The sequence below is a fragment of the Phocoena sinus genome, chromosome 6 (assembly GCF_008692025.1).
Source record: "Phocoena sinus isolate mPhoSin1 chromosome 6, mPhoSin1.pri, whole genome shotgun sequence".
NCBI classification, from domain to species: domain Eukaryota; kingdom Metazoa; phylum Chordata; class Mammalia; order Artiodactyla; family Phocoenidae; genus Phocoena; species Phocoena sinus.
Window position 1 is genome coordinate 6495793 of NC_045768.1, and position 18193 is coordinate 6513985.

The window sequence follows — 18193 nt, forward strand, 5'->3', positions numbered from 1 at the left end:
TGGGTGGATGTCTGCCCAGTGCCCGCACATAGTATGAGCTCAGGAAATACATGTGGAGTGGAGGAGCCTCTGTTTCTCACCCGTAAGATTTTTTTTTTTGGTCCCATCACGTGGCATGCAGGATCTTAGTTCCCCGACCAGGGATCAAACCTGTGCTCCCTGCAGGGGAAGCGGGGAGTCTTAACCACTGGACTGCCAGGGAAGTCCCCAAAATGGACATTTTGATAGCCTTTTGTAAAGATGAGGGGTTAGCATGTACACCCTGGGATTAGTGGGGGCCTCTTCAGTGAAATGATGTGCTACTGCTATGAAGGGGGTCCCGGCAAGGGCTCCCTGTGGACAGTGACTTCAACCAAAGAAGTGACAATAAAGGTGGCAAGGCAGGCACCGGGACAGCGGGGGGGAGCGGTGGGGAGGGAGGGAGGCAATGGTCTGAGGCCTCCACGACGGAGCTGGAAGCCCCTCCCCTGGGCTGTTCCTGACCCTGCTCTAGTGACAGAGCCTTCTCTTCGTCTGCTGTGCCCAAGACTGGGTAGCGCTGAAGACACCCGAGCAGTCCTCCAGGATGGATACAGCTGCTGCTGCGAGAGGGGTGGAGACACTGTCTGCACCCCTCCCCTCCATCTCACCCTGAACATGCCAACAGACAACGGGAATAAACAAGCCCCACTCACACTGCCCGCCCCAGGGTGGGGCTGGGGGTGGAGGCAGCAGGAGAGCTAGTGTGGGTGGGGACAGTTCCCATCCTCATGCTGGGGAGATGACGGACCCTGGGGACCAGCAGCTGCCAGAGGTGTGCCTGGGTCCTCGGCCTGCCCTCTCGCAGGGACCCACCTGTGAGTTGCTAATAATAGCAATGGCAGTAATGATAACAGCAGCGGCTGGCCCTGTGCCACTACTATGTGAAAGTACTGCTGCCTGTCTGCACCCTCACAGTTCACTCGCCATTATCCCCACTTTACAGATGAAGAAACTGAGGCTCAGAAGGGGGAAGCCCCTGGCCCCAGGGAGCCAGCTGGGGTCGGTCGGACTCGCTGGCCTCACTCTGGCCCCCCTCTCCCTGGGGGCCTTGGGAGCATTAGTGGGCCACTGGACTCCCACCCTTGGCTACCGACTCCCTGGAGCTGCTGCCCCTCTGCCAGGACCCATGGGAAGGTGGGGGGAGGAAAATCTGCAGTGCAGAGGGCAGCCCCACTCTCCCAACCTCTGCTGTTCTGGTTTTAAGAAAGCAGCGAACATTTGCCACCATCCCCACGGAGCCCAAGAAGCTGCCTCGGAGCTCTCCAGAGCCCCGACGTTCTTCTGTGCAGGCTGAGATCTGGCCTGTGGGTGCCAAAGGGGACACACCCTGCCCCTGGCCTCCTTGGAATGGGGCTCACCCAGCTTGCCTCCCTCCTCTCTGATCAGGGCTCCATCCCACGCTGTCTGCCCTGTCCGCAGACCCACTATTCACTGAGATTTCCATCTGGTTTTGGTTTTACGGGGTGGAGGAAGGGGAGGGTTTAGGGAGAATCTGAGAGCTGGCACCCAGTGGAGGTCAACCCAATACATTCGCTTCTTTTCTTGGCGCCCCAAGTTCTGTCAGTTTCCCCCTGCCATCCGCCTCCACAAACCCCAGGGCTGTTTGATTATCATGTAACCTGCTTCTGATGGACACTTGGGACATCAGAGTCCTGGGCCGAGAAAGGAGCCAGCATCGAGACCAGCTTTCCTACGAGTGCAAACACCGTGTCTAAACCAGCTTTGCTCAAGCCAGAGATCAGTTGAGTGCAACCGTGCGTGTGTGCGTGTGTGTGTGTGTGTGTGTGTGTGTGTGTGCGTGTTCTAGACATGTGATGAGAACCCATCTGCCTGAGGGAGCATATCTGAATATCTCAGCCTTCTTCCCCAAGCCATCTTATCCACAGACCTTCTAGAAGTTGCAATTAATCTCTAATTTGAATTTTTAACCTCAAACGCCACATCATAAAAATAGTTGTGTTGTGTTTTATAGACGGTATTTGTCATGAAATTATACATGGTTAAATTTATGCCGTGGAAAATAAAGCAAGATGCTCATGCCACACGGGAGCAGGGGTCAGTTCCAGCCAGGCTGGGGCTGCAGCAAACTCACCATCCTTCCACAGAGGGCACCCTTGGTCACCAGGCAGGGCTGGGCAGGGGCAGAGGGGTCTTGGTCCTGTGTGTGTGTCGGATAGCTTGGCTCCTTTCTGGGAAGCATAGTTAGGAACAAGCAAAGGCCACTGGGGTCAGCTTCCGGGGCCAAGAACTCTGTTCCTAATCTCAGCTCCTCTTCCTGTGGGACCATGGGAAACCTTTCCCTCCTCGGTTTTTCCATCTGTGAAAGGGGCTTGACAGTCCAAACCGGGCATCTGCCTCCTCCTCCCAAGTGTCAGGGAGAGTGAAAGAGAAAACAGATTGGTGTTTACTGTGTACCTACCTGAGGCCAGGTGGGCCTAGAGCTGAGCCCTACCTGCTTGACTTTATCAACTCTTCTGAACGACCCAGGCCTCAGGTACTAGCGATGTGCCCATTTTGCAGATGAGAAATTTGAGGCTCAGAGAAACAAGACACTTTCTCAAGATCATCCAGGAAGTGGCGGTGTGGATGGAGCTGGAATCTCACAGCTAAGCTGGGTCCCCACCAGCAGCACATCCTGCCCCTGAGAAGGCGGGGGACCCACTGGGACTCTGGAACCAGCTCTCCACTTCTATGCCTGTGTCACCATCGAGCTGCATGGGAAAAATGGGGGCCGTCCCTGTCCCAGGGTCCTGGCCTGCCTGCCTGGGTCAAGGAGCAGCTCTGGTTTCTGTCCAGCAACCCTGTGCCCCACGTTATCACCTCTCTCACCCATCCCTTTCTAAACAAACCCGGAGAGGCTGGGCGAGGTCAGAGTGAGCACAGCCAGGGGCTCCGGGCCAGCAGGGGTGGGGAACACGCCAAAAACAAGGGCCTAAGGCCTGGAGCCCCCGTGTCCTCCATATATAGCCCACCCTTCTGGGCCTCAGCTTCCTCATCTGGAAAATGGGGCCGTAAGACTGCCTACCTCCTAGAGTATCTGGGAGGAATTAATGAGACGATTTACACAGAGGGTTGAGCACGTAGTAGGTGCACAATAAATGGTCCTGACTGTTGGGATCTCGGGGATGACGACAGTGATGAAGATGAACACACCCCAATGCCACTCAGCACAGCCCGGTCACCCAGCCCTCGACTCAGCCACAAGCACCCCAAACTCCCTCCACTCCCCCTGGGAGGCAGGATTTGCCGTCAGACAGCCGGGGCGACCTTCTTCATCTCGCTAATGGGTCTGCTAAGGAAACTGCCATGTCAGAGTCGTTGTGCACCTATGGCACAAAGCCCTAGTGTTGGGTCCATGTCTTGGGTAGAGCCATCCCACAGACGGATCTGCGAGCCCCATGTTGGGCATGGGGACCCGCCCTGCGTCGGGTTCTGCACGGCTCCTGGACCCACCCCTCTCTGACTTGGGATGTCAGATCTCACAGCAGCTGGGCGGGAGCAGACAGTTCAGGCTTTTGATCTGCTCCTTTGGAGATGGGGCACCCAGGAGGCTCTGAGCAGCCAGGACACAAGAGCTGTTCCCAAGTCAGCCATTCACTTCCCACAGGACACAGAACACCCACTCAGTAAGAGTGCTACCGGGGAGGGCCTGGGTGCCCTGGGCACTCCAAACGCCCACAGGCGCACAGAAAGCATTCCCACCCCGCCTAACACAAAAATTGCAAATCTTTCTTTTTTTTTTTTTTTTTTTTGCGGTACACGGGCATCTCACTGTTGTGGCCTCTCCCGTTGCGGAGCACAGGCTCCGGACGCGCAGGCTCAGCGGCCATGGCTCACGGGCGCAGCCGCTCCGCGGCATGTGGGATCCTCCCGGACCGGGGCACGAACCCGTGTCCCCTGCATCGGCAGGCGGACTCTCAACCACTGCGTCACCAGGGAAGCCCCAAAATTGCAAATCTTGAAGTAGGCCTTGCTCGTTGGTCTTCTCCACCGGGCTCCCTCCCCTGCCCTCTGCTCCTGGAACAGCCAATCTCCTCACCTCTGAGCCTCTGCATCTGCTGTTCCCTCCACCTGGAGCATCCTTCCTAACCTCTTCTTCTGGCTAACTTCACTCATCCCTTTGGGTCCCTTCTGAAAATCCACTTCCTCCAGGAAGCCTCCCCTGAACCTCCAGGCCAGATAGGGGGCCCCATTATCTGTTCCTACCTCCTTCATGGTAGGGAGACCACACCCCCTTATTTCCTGATGGGACCCCAAGATCCAGCCCTCGGTCTGGTACGGAGTAGATGCTCAACAAATATTTGTGGAAAGAAGGATGGAGGGAAGCCTTCCCCATTTTCCCCCCTTGGAGCTCTGATCTGCCCCCACCTTGAATCCTCTGCAACAGCAACCATTTTCTTCAAATAACGGTCCCACTTTCAGCCACTTTAGATCTTTGCCTTTTCTTTTTTCCCACCCAGTGAAACCAGAGTAGTTCGTTTTTACTTCTTGTCTCCAGCAATTTCCCACTTCGAGCCCTGACACTCTCCTCGCCTCGGGGTGAGGTGGCAGGGCAGCCAGCTCTGCAGGAGAGGCTGGCCTTCCAATAAGAACATGATGTCTCTCGGAAATACGAGATTCCCAAAGGCTGGGGTCCCTCCCCAGCCCCAGCCCCCGAGTCACAGCACAGCCCAGAGCCCTCCCGCCTGGGTCAGCTATGGGTCAGGCTCTGCACAGCGGTGTCCCTGGAAGAGTGGCACCTTGCTCAGGCACTATGGAGGTTTGGGGTGAGAACCAAGGAGATGGGTGGCACAGTCCCTCCTTGGCAGGGCCTGGGATGCTTCCAGCAAGAGGACACTGCGGCTGCTTGGCCATCTGGGAGCCCAGCATGGGGTGGCCAGCGCTGTACCTGGGCTCTGGGGATCATAGTGTATTTCCTGGGTGACCTTGGGCAAGTCACTTTGCCTTTCTGAGCCTCAGTTTCCTCATCCGTAAGATGGGGATGATACTGCACCTGCCTCAAAAGGCTGCTGAGAGGACACAGCGTGAGGCTGCTTGTGAAGCACTGAGCTCGGGGCCAGACAGAGGTGAAGAGCTGGGCGTCAGGGAGCTGCCTCCGTGCTCTGCTCCCTGGTTAAGGACCACGTCTTGCCTGCCCACTGATGCCTCAAACAGCACGCATGTGCACCAAATGAAGGAATGAGTGAATGGGGAATGAATGAATGGACGAGTGAACGGGTGAATTAATGGATGGAACCAAGTAGCAAGGCATCTCTCGGAGGGGCACAGGGAGGCATGGTGTTTCACATACAGTCTCTTGGGGGAAGGGGAAAAGGCCTGTTTTCTCTAGCTTCTTCATGAGGGAAACAGGGAACAAAGGGCCAGTTTGTCTTTTCTCCCACTTCTGGGATGTTTTCCTGGACTTTCCTCCCTAGTCTGGGATGCAGTCCTTCCTCCTCCCGGTTTGGGCTGTGGGGATGGTGCTTTAGATCCTGGGGAGGCATCCAGTCTCCTGCCACGCAGGGAGGATGTCACATCTGGAGGCCCCTGTGGCTTCCTAGCCCACGGGGTTAGTGGCGGGAGTGCTGGGGCGGGGGCGCCTGGCCTCAGTGAGGACAGGGCCAACCTGCTCTCTCTCAAAGGTGAGTTCATCCTCTGCCATCAGCTACCGACTGGACATTCCCTGAGGGCAGGGGCCGTGGCAGGTGCATTTCTGAACGTCCGCCTCACTCAGCACGACAACTGGCTCCTCACTCCGTGTTTCACGGGGCCGTGTAAAGGGTGTAAACTCCGAGGCTCCAAACCTCGCTTCTCCACCCACTGTGGAACCATGGGCGGGTCACGTAACTGCTCTGAGCCTCAGTTTCCCAACTATAATCATGATAGCGGGCACATTTTCTGAGCTTCTTATGTGATTAGCTACTCAGCTTCCATCACTCCCCTAAATTCTGTTTGTTTGTTTGTTTTGGGTTTTTTTGTTTGTTTGTTTTTCATTTATTTTTTGGCTGCATTGGGTCTTCGTTGCTGCGCGCTGGCTTTCTCTAGTTGCAGCAAGCCAGGGCTACTCTTCGTTGCTGGTGCGTGGGCTTCTCATTGCGGCGGCTTCTCTTGTTGCGGAGCACGGGCTCTAGGTGTGCGGGCTCAGTAGCTGTGGCTTGTGGGCTCTAGAGCACAGGCTCAGTAGTTGTGGCGCACGGGCCTAGTTGCTCCGCCCCATGTGGGATCCTCCCAGACCATGGATCAAACCCGTGTCCCCTGCATTGGCAGGGGGACTCCTAACCACTGCGCCACCAGGGAAGTCCCTCCCCTAAATTCTTAAAACCACCCTGCAAGGAGGCACGATTCTTCTCCTCATATGACAAACGAGGTGCTCAGAAAAAAGAAGACACTTGCCAAGGTCACACGACTGGTCAAGGCCCCCCCTCCCCCTCCGTCGAGTGGACGGCTGTGATGCCCTGTCCAGGGCACTATCTCCATGCAAACAGACCCTCGGATTACTGGTTCTCATCCGCAAGAAGAGAGGGCTGAAGACTGAGCTGGAGGAAGATGGAGAGGTGGAGAAGGAGGCCCCCAGGTCCACAGGGTGCCAGGGGGAGGTGCGGGAGAGAAGGGGAGGGGTGCCAGGCTCTCCCGAGGGTCCTCACCGTCTCGGGTGGGGGCGGCCAGAACCTGAACCCCGGGCGGCCCGGCTGCCCACTGGCTGGACCGGCTGCCCGCGGCACCATCTTGAGAGCATTAGGGGCTGCTGTTCACAGATGTTTTCTGTTACGTGTTATTTGTTAGTCTAATGAAAGGAGGTGCACGGGCTTTCAAGACCTTGGCATTCTGCAGGGGCTTTATATGGGAGGCCGGCGCAGAGCTCTGGCGGCGAAAGGAGGCCGCGAGGCCCCTGCCAGGCGCGCCTGGCGGCTCCGGCTTTGATTCCGAGGTTTGCAGCCATCCGCGTGGTAATTCCAGCTCTGGTTAAATGTCATTTTTAATAACGCCATCTCTGGTGTGTAAACGGCTGCACCCGGGGCAACAGGGGCGGCCAGGAGCGGGAGGCCACTGGTCGGGGAGGACAGGCAAGGAGGCGGGATCGGGGACTGTGGACAAAACCTGGGGCAAGGTGGCCGCCCTCCTGGGGCTGTGGATGTCCTACCCCAGGGGACCACTGCTAGGGGAGCCTTCAGGGTTGTGAGAGGCAGGGTGAGTGGAGAGGAGGAAAGAGTAGGAGGCAGGCAGGACAATGGGAGGGGGCTTTTCCAGTGATGAGTGACAGAGACCCCCAGCTCAGCAGTGAGGCTTCTGACCACCCCACCTCACCCTGTCACCCTGGCAGCTAGAGGGAGTCAGGATGCTTGAGAGAGAGAGAGACAGATCTTCCCCCGTGGCAATGCCAGCTCTTTGGGTGGTCTTGGGCTGGTACCCAGTAGGTGCCCGATGAGTGCTGGCAGACCGTCAACAGTGACTGTGCTCTCCTAGACCCAGCAGTGCGGCTTCCAGCGTAATCTGGTCTCTGGGGACGCTGCTCTGGGGAACAGCACCCTCCCCCCACATACCGCACCCTTCCAGGTGCTTCCAAATGATTCCCGGCTTCCCTGGCAGCTCCACCTGGCCTCTCCATCCTCCCACAAGAGGACCATTTTCCACTCAGGCAAACTGAGGAAGACAACAGAGGGGCAGCGTTAGCCCTGGAAGGAGCCTCTGAGAGCACGGCAGTGCTCACGTTTTAATGCACATAAAAATCGCTTGGGGCCCTGCTAAATGCAGAGGTCCAGGCCCGGGCTCCAGAGGGTGTCATTCCATGGGCTGGGTCCTGGGAACATGCATTTAACCAGCTCCCACGGTGATTCGAATGCAGTGATTCCTGGGACCACTGTTTGTTGACAAACAGATGGTCCGACCCCCTCAGATGGGGACGCTAAGGCACAGACCAGGGTCAGGGCGTGTCCCGAGCTGTAGGGCTGGGCAAGCCCCAGTGTCCTAACTCCTTGTCCAGGGCCCTAGTGCCTTCTGGGCAGCGATGTCACAGGAGGTGACACATCTTCCCTTGTCAGTTCTTAAGCACAGAGGTGTTTGCTCAGCTCTGGGAGGAAAGGCCTCTGTAGAAGCTTCCAGGTCTTGCAGCCTCTGGGCCTCCTGATCTCACTGCCCCCCACCCCAGGACCTTCTCCAAAGACCACAATCCCCCCAGCAGTCCCTGTCCACCTCTCGGGCCACCAGGTCCCAGCTTCTTGGCTTCTCTCTAACTCGTCACCCAGCGTCCTTCTAAGGTCTCCACTGCCCCCCAAACCAGAAGGTCCCGGCTGCCCCTCCCACACACAGGAAAGCAGAAGGGATCACAAAGAACGACCGAAAGTAATGTCTTCCAGAACCTGCTTCATTTTTAGGACGCAATAAAAGATATCATTAGCCGTAAAGGGCCCCATGTGGACAGCATCCTGTCATCACGGTGGCCCCTTGGAGCCAGGCTGGGAGCAAGCAGCTTCCCAGATGTGGAAGGGACACAGGGCGAGGGGGCCTGACTGGCGGGGGCAGCGCGAGCATCAGGGTCATTGAGGTAGCGACCTTCATTCCCAGGACATCTGGAGACGCCCCAAATCCCAGGGAGGCACGGCCTCTTCCTGGCAGCCACTCTGCTCCCTCCGGGCGGGGAGGGCGGAGAGTGCCCTGCCACATGCCTCCAGCCCCTGGGGGCTGCCCGGCACCCTGTCTCCCTGTGTCGGCTCAGCATGGGCGTTTGCCGAGATAACTTTCCCCAACTCTGTCTAAACAGGAAGCTCCCACGGCGCTTTCCTACTCACCACCTCGCAAAAGGCACTTAACCCTTGGCCCATCCCGGTGCGGTCAGGCTTCTCATCTAACCACCGGCGGCCTGAGGCCATGCTGGCCATTAACAGCCTGGACCTGATCATTTGGGCCAGGCTGGAGCCCTCAGGCCGGGGTGTGAGGGTAGGTTTGTGTGTGAGTGAGCAGCTTTGTGTATGGTGGGGCGGGGATCGTGTGTATTGGGGGGGGGGGGGGGATGGGGGGAGGGGTGGGCTGTGCATGTCTCCGTGTCTGTGAGCCTGGGAAAGCCAGTCCACCATGTGGTTCCCAAATGCCAGCCCATGACAGAGTTTTCACCGACCTACCGCAAAATGAGAAAAATAGGGGCAATTCGCAAGTTTTTTTGTTAAGCCAAATTAAGTCCGTTTTGAGGAACATTCTTTACTCCGAGATTAAGATGCTGAAAGGTTCTTTTGGGCTTCTCTGGTGTCACAGTGGTTAAGAATCCGCCTGCCAATGCAGGGGACACGGGTTCGAGCCCTGCTCCGGGAAGATCCCACATGCCTTGCAGCAAGTAAGCCCGTGCACCACAACTACTGAGCACGCGTGCCACAACTACTGAAGCCTGCACGTCTAGACCCCGTGCTCCGCAACTAGAGAAGCCCTGCTTGCTGCAACTAGAGAAAGCCCGCGCACAGCAACAAAGATCCAACGCAGCCAAAAATAATACATAAATTAAATAAACAAGTGTATTGTTAAAAAAAGATGAAAGAAAAACAAAGATGCTGAAAGGTTCTTTCTTGGATAAACGGATAGGGGCAACAAGATGGTAGTTGTTGTGAGTAAACGGCTTTTCTTGGCAACTTTTAAAACTGCCCACTCTATGCCAGTTCTTCGAAGTGCCTGGAAATTTTCACTGGGGCTTGAAATCTGAAAGTCTGGGCAGGTGGTTGGAGGTCAAGTCCTGACACATATTTGGTGCTCAGAAAATGACTGTTGAATGAATGAGTGAATAAATGAATGAATGAATGCATATGGAAGCCAGGGGTGGACTGGGAAAGGGGGCCTGTCCTATGGCTGTTCCTCAGAGTCAGGGACCCTCCGCAGCTCTCCCGTGTCCAGGAGGCCATTCTGGACGTTTCTAGGCAGGAGCGGGTAGAAGACCTCCACTTGTTCTCACTCCTTCCCAAACCTCCCAAGCCAGACAGTCCCCACGCTGCCAGGCCTGACCCGTCTCCCATACACCTGTGACCCAGGCCAGGCTGCTGAGGACGTGGCTGCCTTGGCTGCCTCACGGCCCCCTGAATGCAGCCCACACCAGCCTGGGAGTGGGCATCCCTGGCCAGACCACCCAGCATTCTGGGGGCTCCGGGGATGGCTTCAGCCAGCGGTAGAGGGTGGGGGCTTCGGGACAGGCCTGGGCTGGAAGCCCGTATTCATTCGTGTGAACTTGGCAACTGCTCAGCTTCTCTGAGCCTCACCTTCCCTCTCCATAGGATGGGGATAATAGGGCTTCCCTGGTGGCGCAGTGGTTGAGGGTCCGCCTGCCGATGCAGGGGACGCAGGTTCGTGCCCCGGTCTGGGAAGATCCCACATGCCGCGGAGCGGCTGGGCCCGTGAGCCATGGCTGCTGGGCCTGCGCATCCGGAGTCTGTGCTCCGCAACAGGAGAGGCCACAACAGTGAGAGGCCCGCGTACTGCAAAAGGAAAAAAAAAAAGATGGGGATAATAAAAGGACCCACTTCCACATTTGGTGTGAAGACGATGTGGTGTAAGGGGTATGGGGCCCCGGCCAGCAAAGAGGAAGCAACTGGTCACTCTCACCACGTCCCATCAATGGCTCATCCCTTCAACTCCACTCCCATGGTCTCTAACCCCAGGGCAGTAGGCAGTACCCTGGTTGGGTTCCAACACTGATGCCCCATTTGGAGGCTGTGTTCAGGGACGCACTGGCTCCCCCTTAAATCACTCCCAAGGTTCTCTTCCACTTGAGGTTAGCCACTGTCCTTTGGGTCTGGCAAACCAGGAAGGCCTCCCAAGTTTTGCCTCGTCCAGGTTGACCTCGCATCCCTGCCCAGGACAAGCCACTGAAAACCCTTCCTTCCTGTCTCTATCCACTTAGAAACCTAACACGGCACTGAGTCCATCCCAATAGCCCCACTCTGTGCCAGCCCTCAAGGCCTCCCTGCCCCCGTTAGATCCCCAAACAAACCTTAGCTTGCGTCTCCCCAGCAACTAGATGGGGCTGCCCCTCTCCCATTTCTCCAGCCCAAATGCTGAGCTCTGCAGGAGACAGAAGCTTGGACTTGCAATCCAAAAACAAATCCCACCCCTCCGGTCCCAGGTGGGAGACCTTAGGCAGGTAGGCAGGTTGATTTGCCTCTCTGGGCCTCCCCAAAATAGGACTGGCAATCACTAGCCCTGCCTGACTCACAGGGCTGCTGTGAGCATCTCCATGGAGGCCCTTTATTTAGCACCTACTATGTGCCAGACATGGTCTCCCACAGCCACTGAGGGTCCACCCTGTAAGGAACATTGCTGTCCAGCATTCCCATTTCACAGATGGCAACACTGAGCCTCAGGGTACTTTCTAGGCCTCAAGGGTGGCGTGCCAGCAGGCATTATCACTTCTGCTCCAAAGTCACTTTTCTGGAGTCTTCTGGAAGGGAACAGTGACAGCTCCTGCCCTGTTGAGCTCCTGCTCACAGGGAAGGGCCCTCATGGGGGTGCCAGCTGGTCTGAAGCCCCTGTGCCAGGCCCCCAAGCGCCACCTAGATGATCTATAGAGGAGCAAGACCACCCTGCAACCACAGACAATGAACGAAATAGCAAGAGCGCTCCCTCTGACAAAAAGCCAGAGATGTAGACCGTTGCCCCCACTCCCACCAGCTACCCTGGTAAACCCAGCCATGCTCAGACTGAACCCCCTGGGCTCTCAGCTTCTAGGCCTGGTTCCTCAGCTCTCACCACTCCTGTCTCCCTGCTCCTGGGCATGTGCTGTGGGATCCCTCACCTGTCTGGGGGTCCAGGCCCAGCCAGGACCCAGTCCTCAGAGACTCCGCCTTCTTGGGGAGACGGGCCCATCGCGGGGCAATTTCTCAGCCCGAATGACATCAAGATGAGAGACAGGGGCAGCCCCACAGACATCTGTGTGCCCCCTCCCATTGTCCAGGTGGGGAACCGAGGCCCAGAGAAGGGATGTGACAGGCCCGAGGTCACACACGGAGATGGCAGCAAAAGCCAGGACCCGATGCTGGGTGTCCTGACCCCCCCATCCAAGGCTCATTCACAGCAGATGGCTCTGTCCCCCCTCGCCACCCCTCCCCCAAGGAAATGGATGGAGGGAAAGGAGGGGAGGGGAGAAGGGAGGAGGGAAGGAAAGCAGGCTTATCTTTAAAAGGCCTGGTTCTGAAGAAACCCTTTTGTCTTTATCCCTCACCAGCCCTGCTCCTGTTTCACAGGCCGGCCCCCTCCGTCTCCTTCCTCCAAGGCCCCCGAGGCTGCCGCTGCCACCTTTCGGAGCCAGTTAGAAGGAGGCCAGTTAAAAAGTCAGATATAGGGGACCTCCCTGGTGGTCCAGTGTTTGAGAATCTGCCTTCCAATGCAGGGGATACAGGTTCAATCCCTGGTCGGGGGCCTAAGATCCTACATGACGCGGGGCGACTAAGCCCGTGCACTGCAACTACTGAGCCGCGCGCTCTGGAGCCCGCGTACCACAACTAGAGAGAAGCCTGCACGCTGCAACGAAAGACCCCGCGTGCTGCAGCAAAGATCTCGTGTGCAGCAGCTAAGACCTGATGCAGCCAAATAAATAAATAATATATATATATATATATTTTTTTTTTAAAGTCAGATACGGAAAACAGTATGGCAGTTCTCAAAAAATTCAACATAGAATTACCATGCGACCCAGCAATTCCACTCCTGTATATATGCCCCAAAGAACTGAAAGCAGGGACCTGAAGAGATATTTTGCACACCCATGCCCCTAGCAGTATTACCCACAACCACCAAATGGCAGAAGCAACCCAAGTGTCCACCGACAGATGAACGGGTAAACAGAATGTGGGACATTGTTCAACACAGTAAATATTACTCAACCTTAAAAAGGAAGGACATTCTAACACCTTCTATGACATGGACGAATCTTGAGAACATTATATGCTACGTGAAATAAGCCAGACACGGAAGGGTAAGTACTGTGTGATTCCACATATATGAGGTCCCCAGAGGAGTCAAATGCATAGAGACAGACAACAGAATGGTGATTGCCAAGGGCTGGGGGAGGGAAAACAGGGAGTTAGGGTTTAATGGGGGCAAAGTTTCAGTTGGGGAAGATGAAATCATTTTGGAGATGGATGGTGGGGATGGTCATACGGTGACGTGGATGCACTTAACACCACTGAACTGTACACTTACAAAATGGTTAGAATGGTAAATCATATGTTAGGGGTATTTGACCACAAGAAAAATCCAAAAATTGAAGGCCGTTCGGCCCGTCTCTCAGACTCAGTGGCCCCTTCAGGCCCCCCACTCAGCCCTGCCTTCCACCACTGGCAAGGGGGAGGTAGAGGTCCCCACCCAAACCAGGCTCATCCTTGGCCTCCTGTCACCCATCAACAGGTGTGGCTCAGGGACCAGCTCCGCGAGGGGAGCGCAAGCCCCCTGGCCAGGGTCCCAGCCCACCCCGGCTCAGCCTTGTGCCCTCAGGCTCCAAGCGCCCCACTGTCCTGAATCTCCGGGAAGTGGACCCACTTGGTCCTGGCATTTTCTGTAACACGTCCCAGCCGAACCCGGGCCAGGCAGCCTCTCCAGGCTGGGGGCCTCACCCCTGCCCGGCTCCAGGGGTTTCGTTTATTTTCAGTGTGTCCACATCCCTGTTTCTACCCTGCCCACAGGAGGGAATGCTTTAAAGAAAATCTCAGTTATTAATGCGGTTTCTTTTGTTGTAAGTCAGTGCAAAGGCAGCAAATGAGAGTTTATTTTCCTAACGTGCTTGGCATAGCTCAGTGCCCCGGCCCAGACCTCAGCGTTTGATTTGGGAGGAACCCGAGACCCCGATTTGCTCTGAGTCACCGGCGAAGCCACAGTCTTCCCGGTCAGTTCCAGGGGGAGTCTGGTCCTGGGGAATCATTGGCAAAAATAGGCTACATCTACTGATGACTTGGTGAAAACAAAAGATGGAAAAATATATTCAAAAAACTTTGAGACTGCTATCCGGGCACGTTGAAAATATATCAATTTTCCAACTCCTCAGTTTCCCCATTAACCTTCATTTTTCTAACAAGGCGCACCCCATCTCTGTTTGGTGTCAGTCGCTTTCTTTGGACCTGGAAATAGCTCCAGAAGCCACAGGAAAAGCCACTTCTGAGTATGTCCGAATCTTCACTGAGGGGCCAGGGTTCCCTGTGGGTCCAGGACTGGAGGACGAAGCCACAGCCCAGGACCCAAGCCTGCCAGCCTGGGGTCCAGAGTCCCAGCACCCCGAGGTTTGGTTGCCGGCTTTGTAAAGGGGTCCAGTGATGCAGGCGGGGCTCACCAGGATGTGGGGACGACAGGTCCCCTCTCCCCCGGCTTTGGAGACTTCAGGACTTGGGAGTCCAGCGGCAGTGGTGGGGGGACCTGCTTGAGGGAGGAGGGAAGGAAGGAAGGAGAGTGGGACACAGTCCTCTCCTCCATCCACTTTCTGTCTGCAGGCCGAGACCTAGCAAGCAAGTCAAGGGATTCTCCCAGGCACGGGGGCTGCCTCAGAGTGCCCCCACCCCTGCCCCCCACCTCCTGGCAGCGGGCACCCCTGGAATGAGCCCAGTTGGCCTTGCGGAGCTGCTTGACTCGACATAAAACATTTGGATTTCATGGCCTAGTGATTTGTTTCAGTCTGAGGAATGAGTATAGGGTTACCTCCTTTTAATTTTGCCAAGTAAGGACATTAAAATAAAACAGTCTCCAGCTATTACCCCTTTTTCATAAAAGAAAGGGTGTTTTAACACCAAAAATGAGTAGGAAAGATATAAACCCAAACAAGAGACTCCTTTAAGCTGGATTTTAGAGCTTCAGGAACTCTCCATATTGTCCACGTTGCCTTCCATTTGCAGAGGCCTGGAGCAAATCGCCCAAAGGGCTCAGGGCCAGAAGCTTGGGGGTGGGGGCGTCCCTTGAGCCTGGCCCCAATTCTGCCTACGGCCCCTTGTCCCTCACAGATGAGAAAGGCGATCCCCACCTCTGGAAGCAGACCAATTGAGGGCATCAGGGGCCCCCAACCCCGTCCCACCTGATGCCACACCCAAGGTGTCCTCTGTTCTCAGTACCTGGGAATTCCCCGTGTGCAGAAGCCCCTCCTCAGAGAAAGGGCTCCTGGGCTCTCAGTGAGGGTGGCCTGACCCCAGGGGGCTGCTGCAGAGGCCTGCTGCCCACTCAGCTGTCTGGGGACTGCCAGTGGCCCTGTCCAGGTACTTGTGACCCCCGCTGTTCTGGGACTCCCCAGGAGAACCCGCCATTCAGAGCCCTTTTATGCTGTGTCCAGGAGAAGCAAGACCTCCCCCCGGTCCGTCCCCACGGCCAGGCGCTAGGACCGGAGCGGGCACCCACCCCAGCCGGCACTTGAGTACAAAACGCCCTGCCTCCTTCCTTCTCTCCCCAACCCTCAGGGCCCCTCATTCATCAAGGCAAAACCAAAGACCTCTCCTCTGCCCTGTGGGGAGGCCAGCTCAGAGCCAGCAGAGACCCGAGGTGCTCACACGAACCCAGGCTGGCCGGCCCCGCCCCCTCACCAGAGGGCACCCCACTTTACCCTTGGGCCAAACCAGACACCTTCCTTCCACTTTTCCACTAGGGAAACCCCAACTCCCAGGAGTGGGTCTACCCACTTCCTGATCACCTGGGCAGGTGAACAGATGCCAGCCGCTGTGGCTGGAGGGAGGCGGATGCCACTGGGAAAGATGGCACCAGCTGGGCGCTCTCTGAGGTGCACTATGAAAGTCAGGTGTGTGTCAGGTGTACCACACGACCGCACAGGCTCCCGGACAAGCTTTCCAATGAGGATGCCGTCACCTCCGTTTTCCCTGCACCTCCTCTCATCTGAAAAGCCGGGCACGCAGCCATCCAGAGCTCCCCTGACCCAGGGGCTGGTGCGGGAAGTGGGGGGCGGGGTCCCTGGGGACAGGTGGGAAGGCTGCTGGAATCAGGTGGGTGACTCTTAGGGGCCCAGAGCCTCCAGCAGGGCAGCCTGCTCCCCAGAGCTAGGGGAGCAAGTCGGCAGTGGTCTCCGACGACCCCACGTCCTTTTCAGGGCTTGGGTGAGCTATGGGGACTCCCGTCCTCCGCTCCCTCCAGGAAACTCTCCAGGGCCGGGATCTTTGCTTTATCTTCATCTTCTCCTGCCCTAGCCACACCCCCCTTCCTACCAAGGGCTCAGGGCCCAGCAATCCTCTGTGACTTTTTGAAAAAAGCCACTTGGGTGGGTTGTTTGTTTTTAAAGCCCTTTCCTGATGACCTTTAACCTCGGCAGGGGAAGAGAGGCCTAGCTAGCTCTTCAGGGCTGGGGCATTCCCCCTAGGGAGCTGCTAGTGGGGCAAACTGGAGGTAGAGGGGGGGCAGGCATCGGTACCCCAGCCAGGAAGTCCATCTTACAAAAGCCTAGTAGTCGCTGGATTGGTATGCTGGAGCTAGAGAAGGGGGCAGAGTTTGAAACTCAGCTGTGCGACCAGGTCACTTTGCCCCCGGAAGCCTCGGTTTCCCCAGCAGTAATCGCACCCGCGTCTCAGGCTCTTTGGGAGTGGGGCCTCCAGGGCTGCCTCCGGGGTAGGACACACGGCACACAGCTCCCCGTGCTTCCAACGACTGGAGATGGCTCTGGCCAAAAGGCAGTGCCCTCCGCCAGTCGAGAGTTCCCGTCCCGCAGCCCGCCCCATCGCGACATACAGCCTCAACGAGGGCTGCGGCGGCGGCGGCGGGCCAAGCCATCACTCGGGCTGCAGTGCCCGGCGCCCGCACCCCCGGAGGTCCTGCCGCGGCGCCTCCTTCCCAGGCTGGGGTGCGGCTGAGCCAGCGCCCCGCATCCGTCGCCTGCCCCGTGCTCGCCCCTTTGGACCCACGAACCTCTGGCCTCGCATCCCTCCAGCCCCCGCACCCCCGTATTTCAGTTCCCACGGCCCTTGGCAGCCCCGCCCGAACCCCCGGCCCGGCCCCGCGCACTCACCGTCCTGCGGCGCCGCTTCGCTGCCGCTGCTGCCCCCGGACGGCTCGCGCGCCGCGCCCTCCCGCGCCTCTGCTCTGGCCGCGGGGCGCGGCGCTAGCCGCCCGGCCGCCGCCACCTCTTCCAGGTCCAGGAGGTGGCTGACCGTGAAGTTCTTGCGCGCCTGGGCGCAGTCGCCGGGGCCCAGCGCTGGCGGCGGCGGCGGCGGCGGCGGCGGCGGCGGCCCCGGGCCCAGCGCCGGCTTGTCCGGGGCGAAAGCGGCGCCGGCCGCGCTGTCCATGCCCGCGGGCCGCCCCGGGGTCGCCGGCGGCGGTGGCGGGCGCGGGTCCGAGGCGGGGGTGGCAGGCGCGGGTCGGAGCGAGCGCGCCCCGGCCGCCCCGCGCTCGGCCCCGCTCCCGGCCGCCTCCTGGCTCCGCGGCCGCCGCGGCCCGCCCGGCGCTGACGTCGGGGGAAACCAACTTTCTTCCCTCCCCTCCTCTGCCGCCTCGCGCTCCCAAGTTGCTCAAACGGGAGCTCCTCCGGCCACACGCCCCTTCTTGAAGCAGACCTCGCCCCCTGCCTCCCTCCTCCTCGCCTCGCCCGCCCCCATCGCTCCGGCTGCGGGGAGGGAGGGGGTCCCGCCTGAGCCAGGCTGGAGGCTGGCGGCCTGGAGGGGGAGAACAAGGGGTGTCCTCCTTTCACCCTCCCCACCCATATTTTGAGGAATGGGAAAGTTCAGTGTTTGGGTGTGTGTGTCTTTTTTTTTAATCCCCCAACAAGTTTCTGGGGAGGTGATAGTGGAGGGATTAGCAGCCCCGCTTCCATTTACAAATTCCTCCGCAGAGGATGGGGGAGCGACTCTGAGACAGTTGCCAGGGAAGGTCTGGAACTCCCAACTCCATTCTCACCCCCCATGCACCCCAACGCCGTCCCTGATTTAACGGAGGAGAGTCCTGGGTCCGCCTTGTTCACTCCACCTGGCCCCAGGTACTCTCCCCCAGAAAGCAGCACGTCCTCAAGCTTCTGGGGTGTATGCATTCCCCCCACCAACACATACACCTCGGAGCCCACCACCAGAATGCCCCAGGCCCTCCCCAAGGAAAACCAAACCGGGAGGAAAGAGTTTCCCCCCAGAATTCCTAGTTTACACCCAGAGTGTAGATAGACAGCCAGACTGACAGCCAGACTGACAGATGGGTGACAGGGAAAGAGAGAGGACAGCCTGAGTCTCTGCTCTTGTTTTTGTTTTGCAAGGAAAGCACAGAAAAG

The 18193-nt window shown here is 57.8% G+C and overlaps 1 protein-coding gene across 1 annotated transcript in view; it reads right to left on the reverse strand.

The window, feature by feature from the left end:
• The window catches only part of PRRX2 (paired related homeobox 2), a 50787-nt gene extending 33547 nt beyond the window's left edge, over positions 1-17240 (reverse strand). Inside the window, exon 1 of the mRNA XM_032636121.1 lies at positions 16949-17240. Coding sequence (XP_032492012.1) covers positions 16949-17225 — 277 coding nt within the window. The 5' untranslated portion in view covers positions 17226-17240. The remainder of the gene's footprint in view (positions 1-16948) is intronic.
• Positions 17241-18193: the final 953 nt, after the last annotated feature.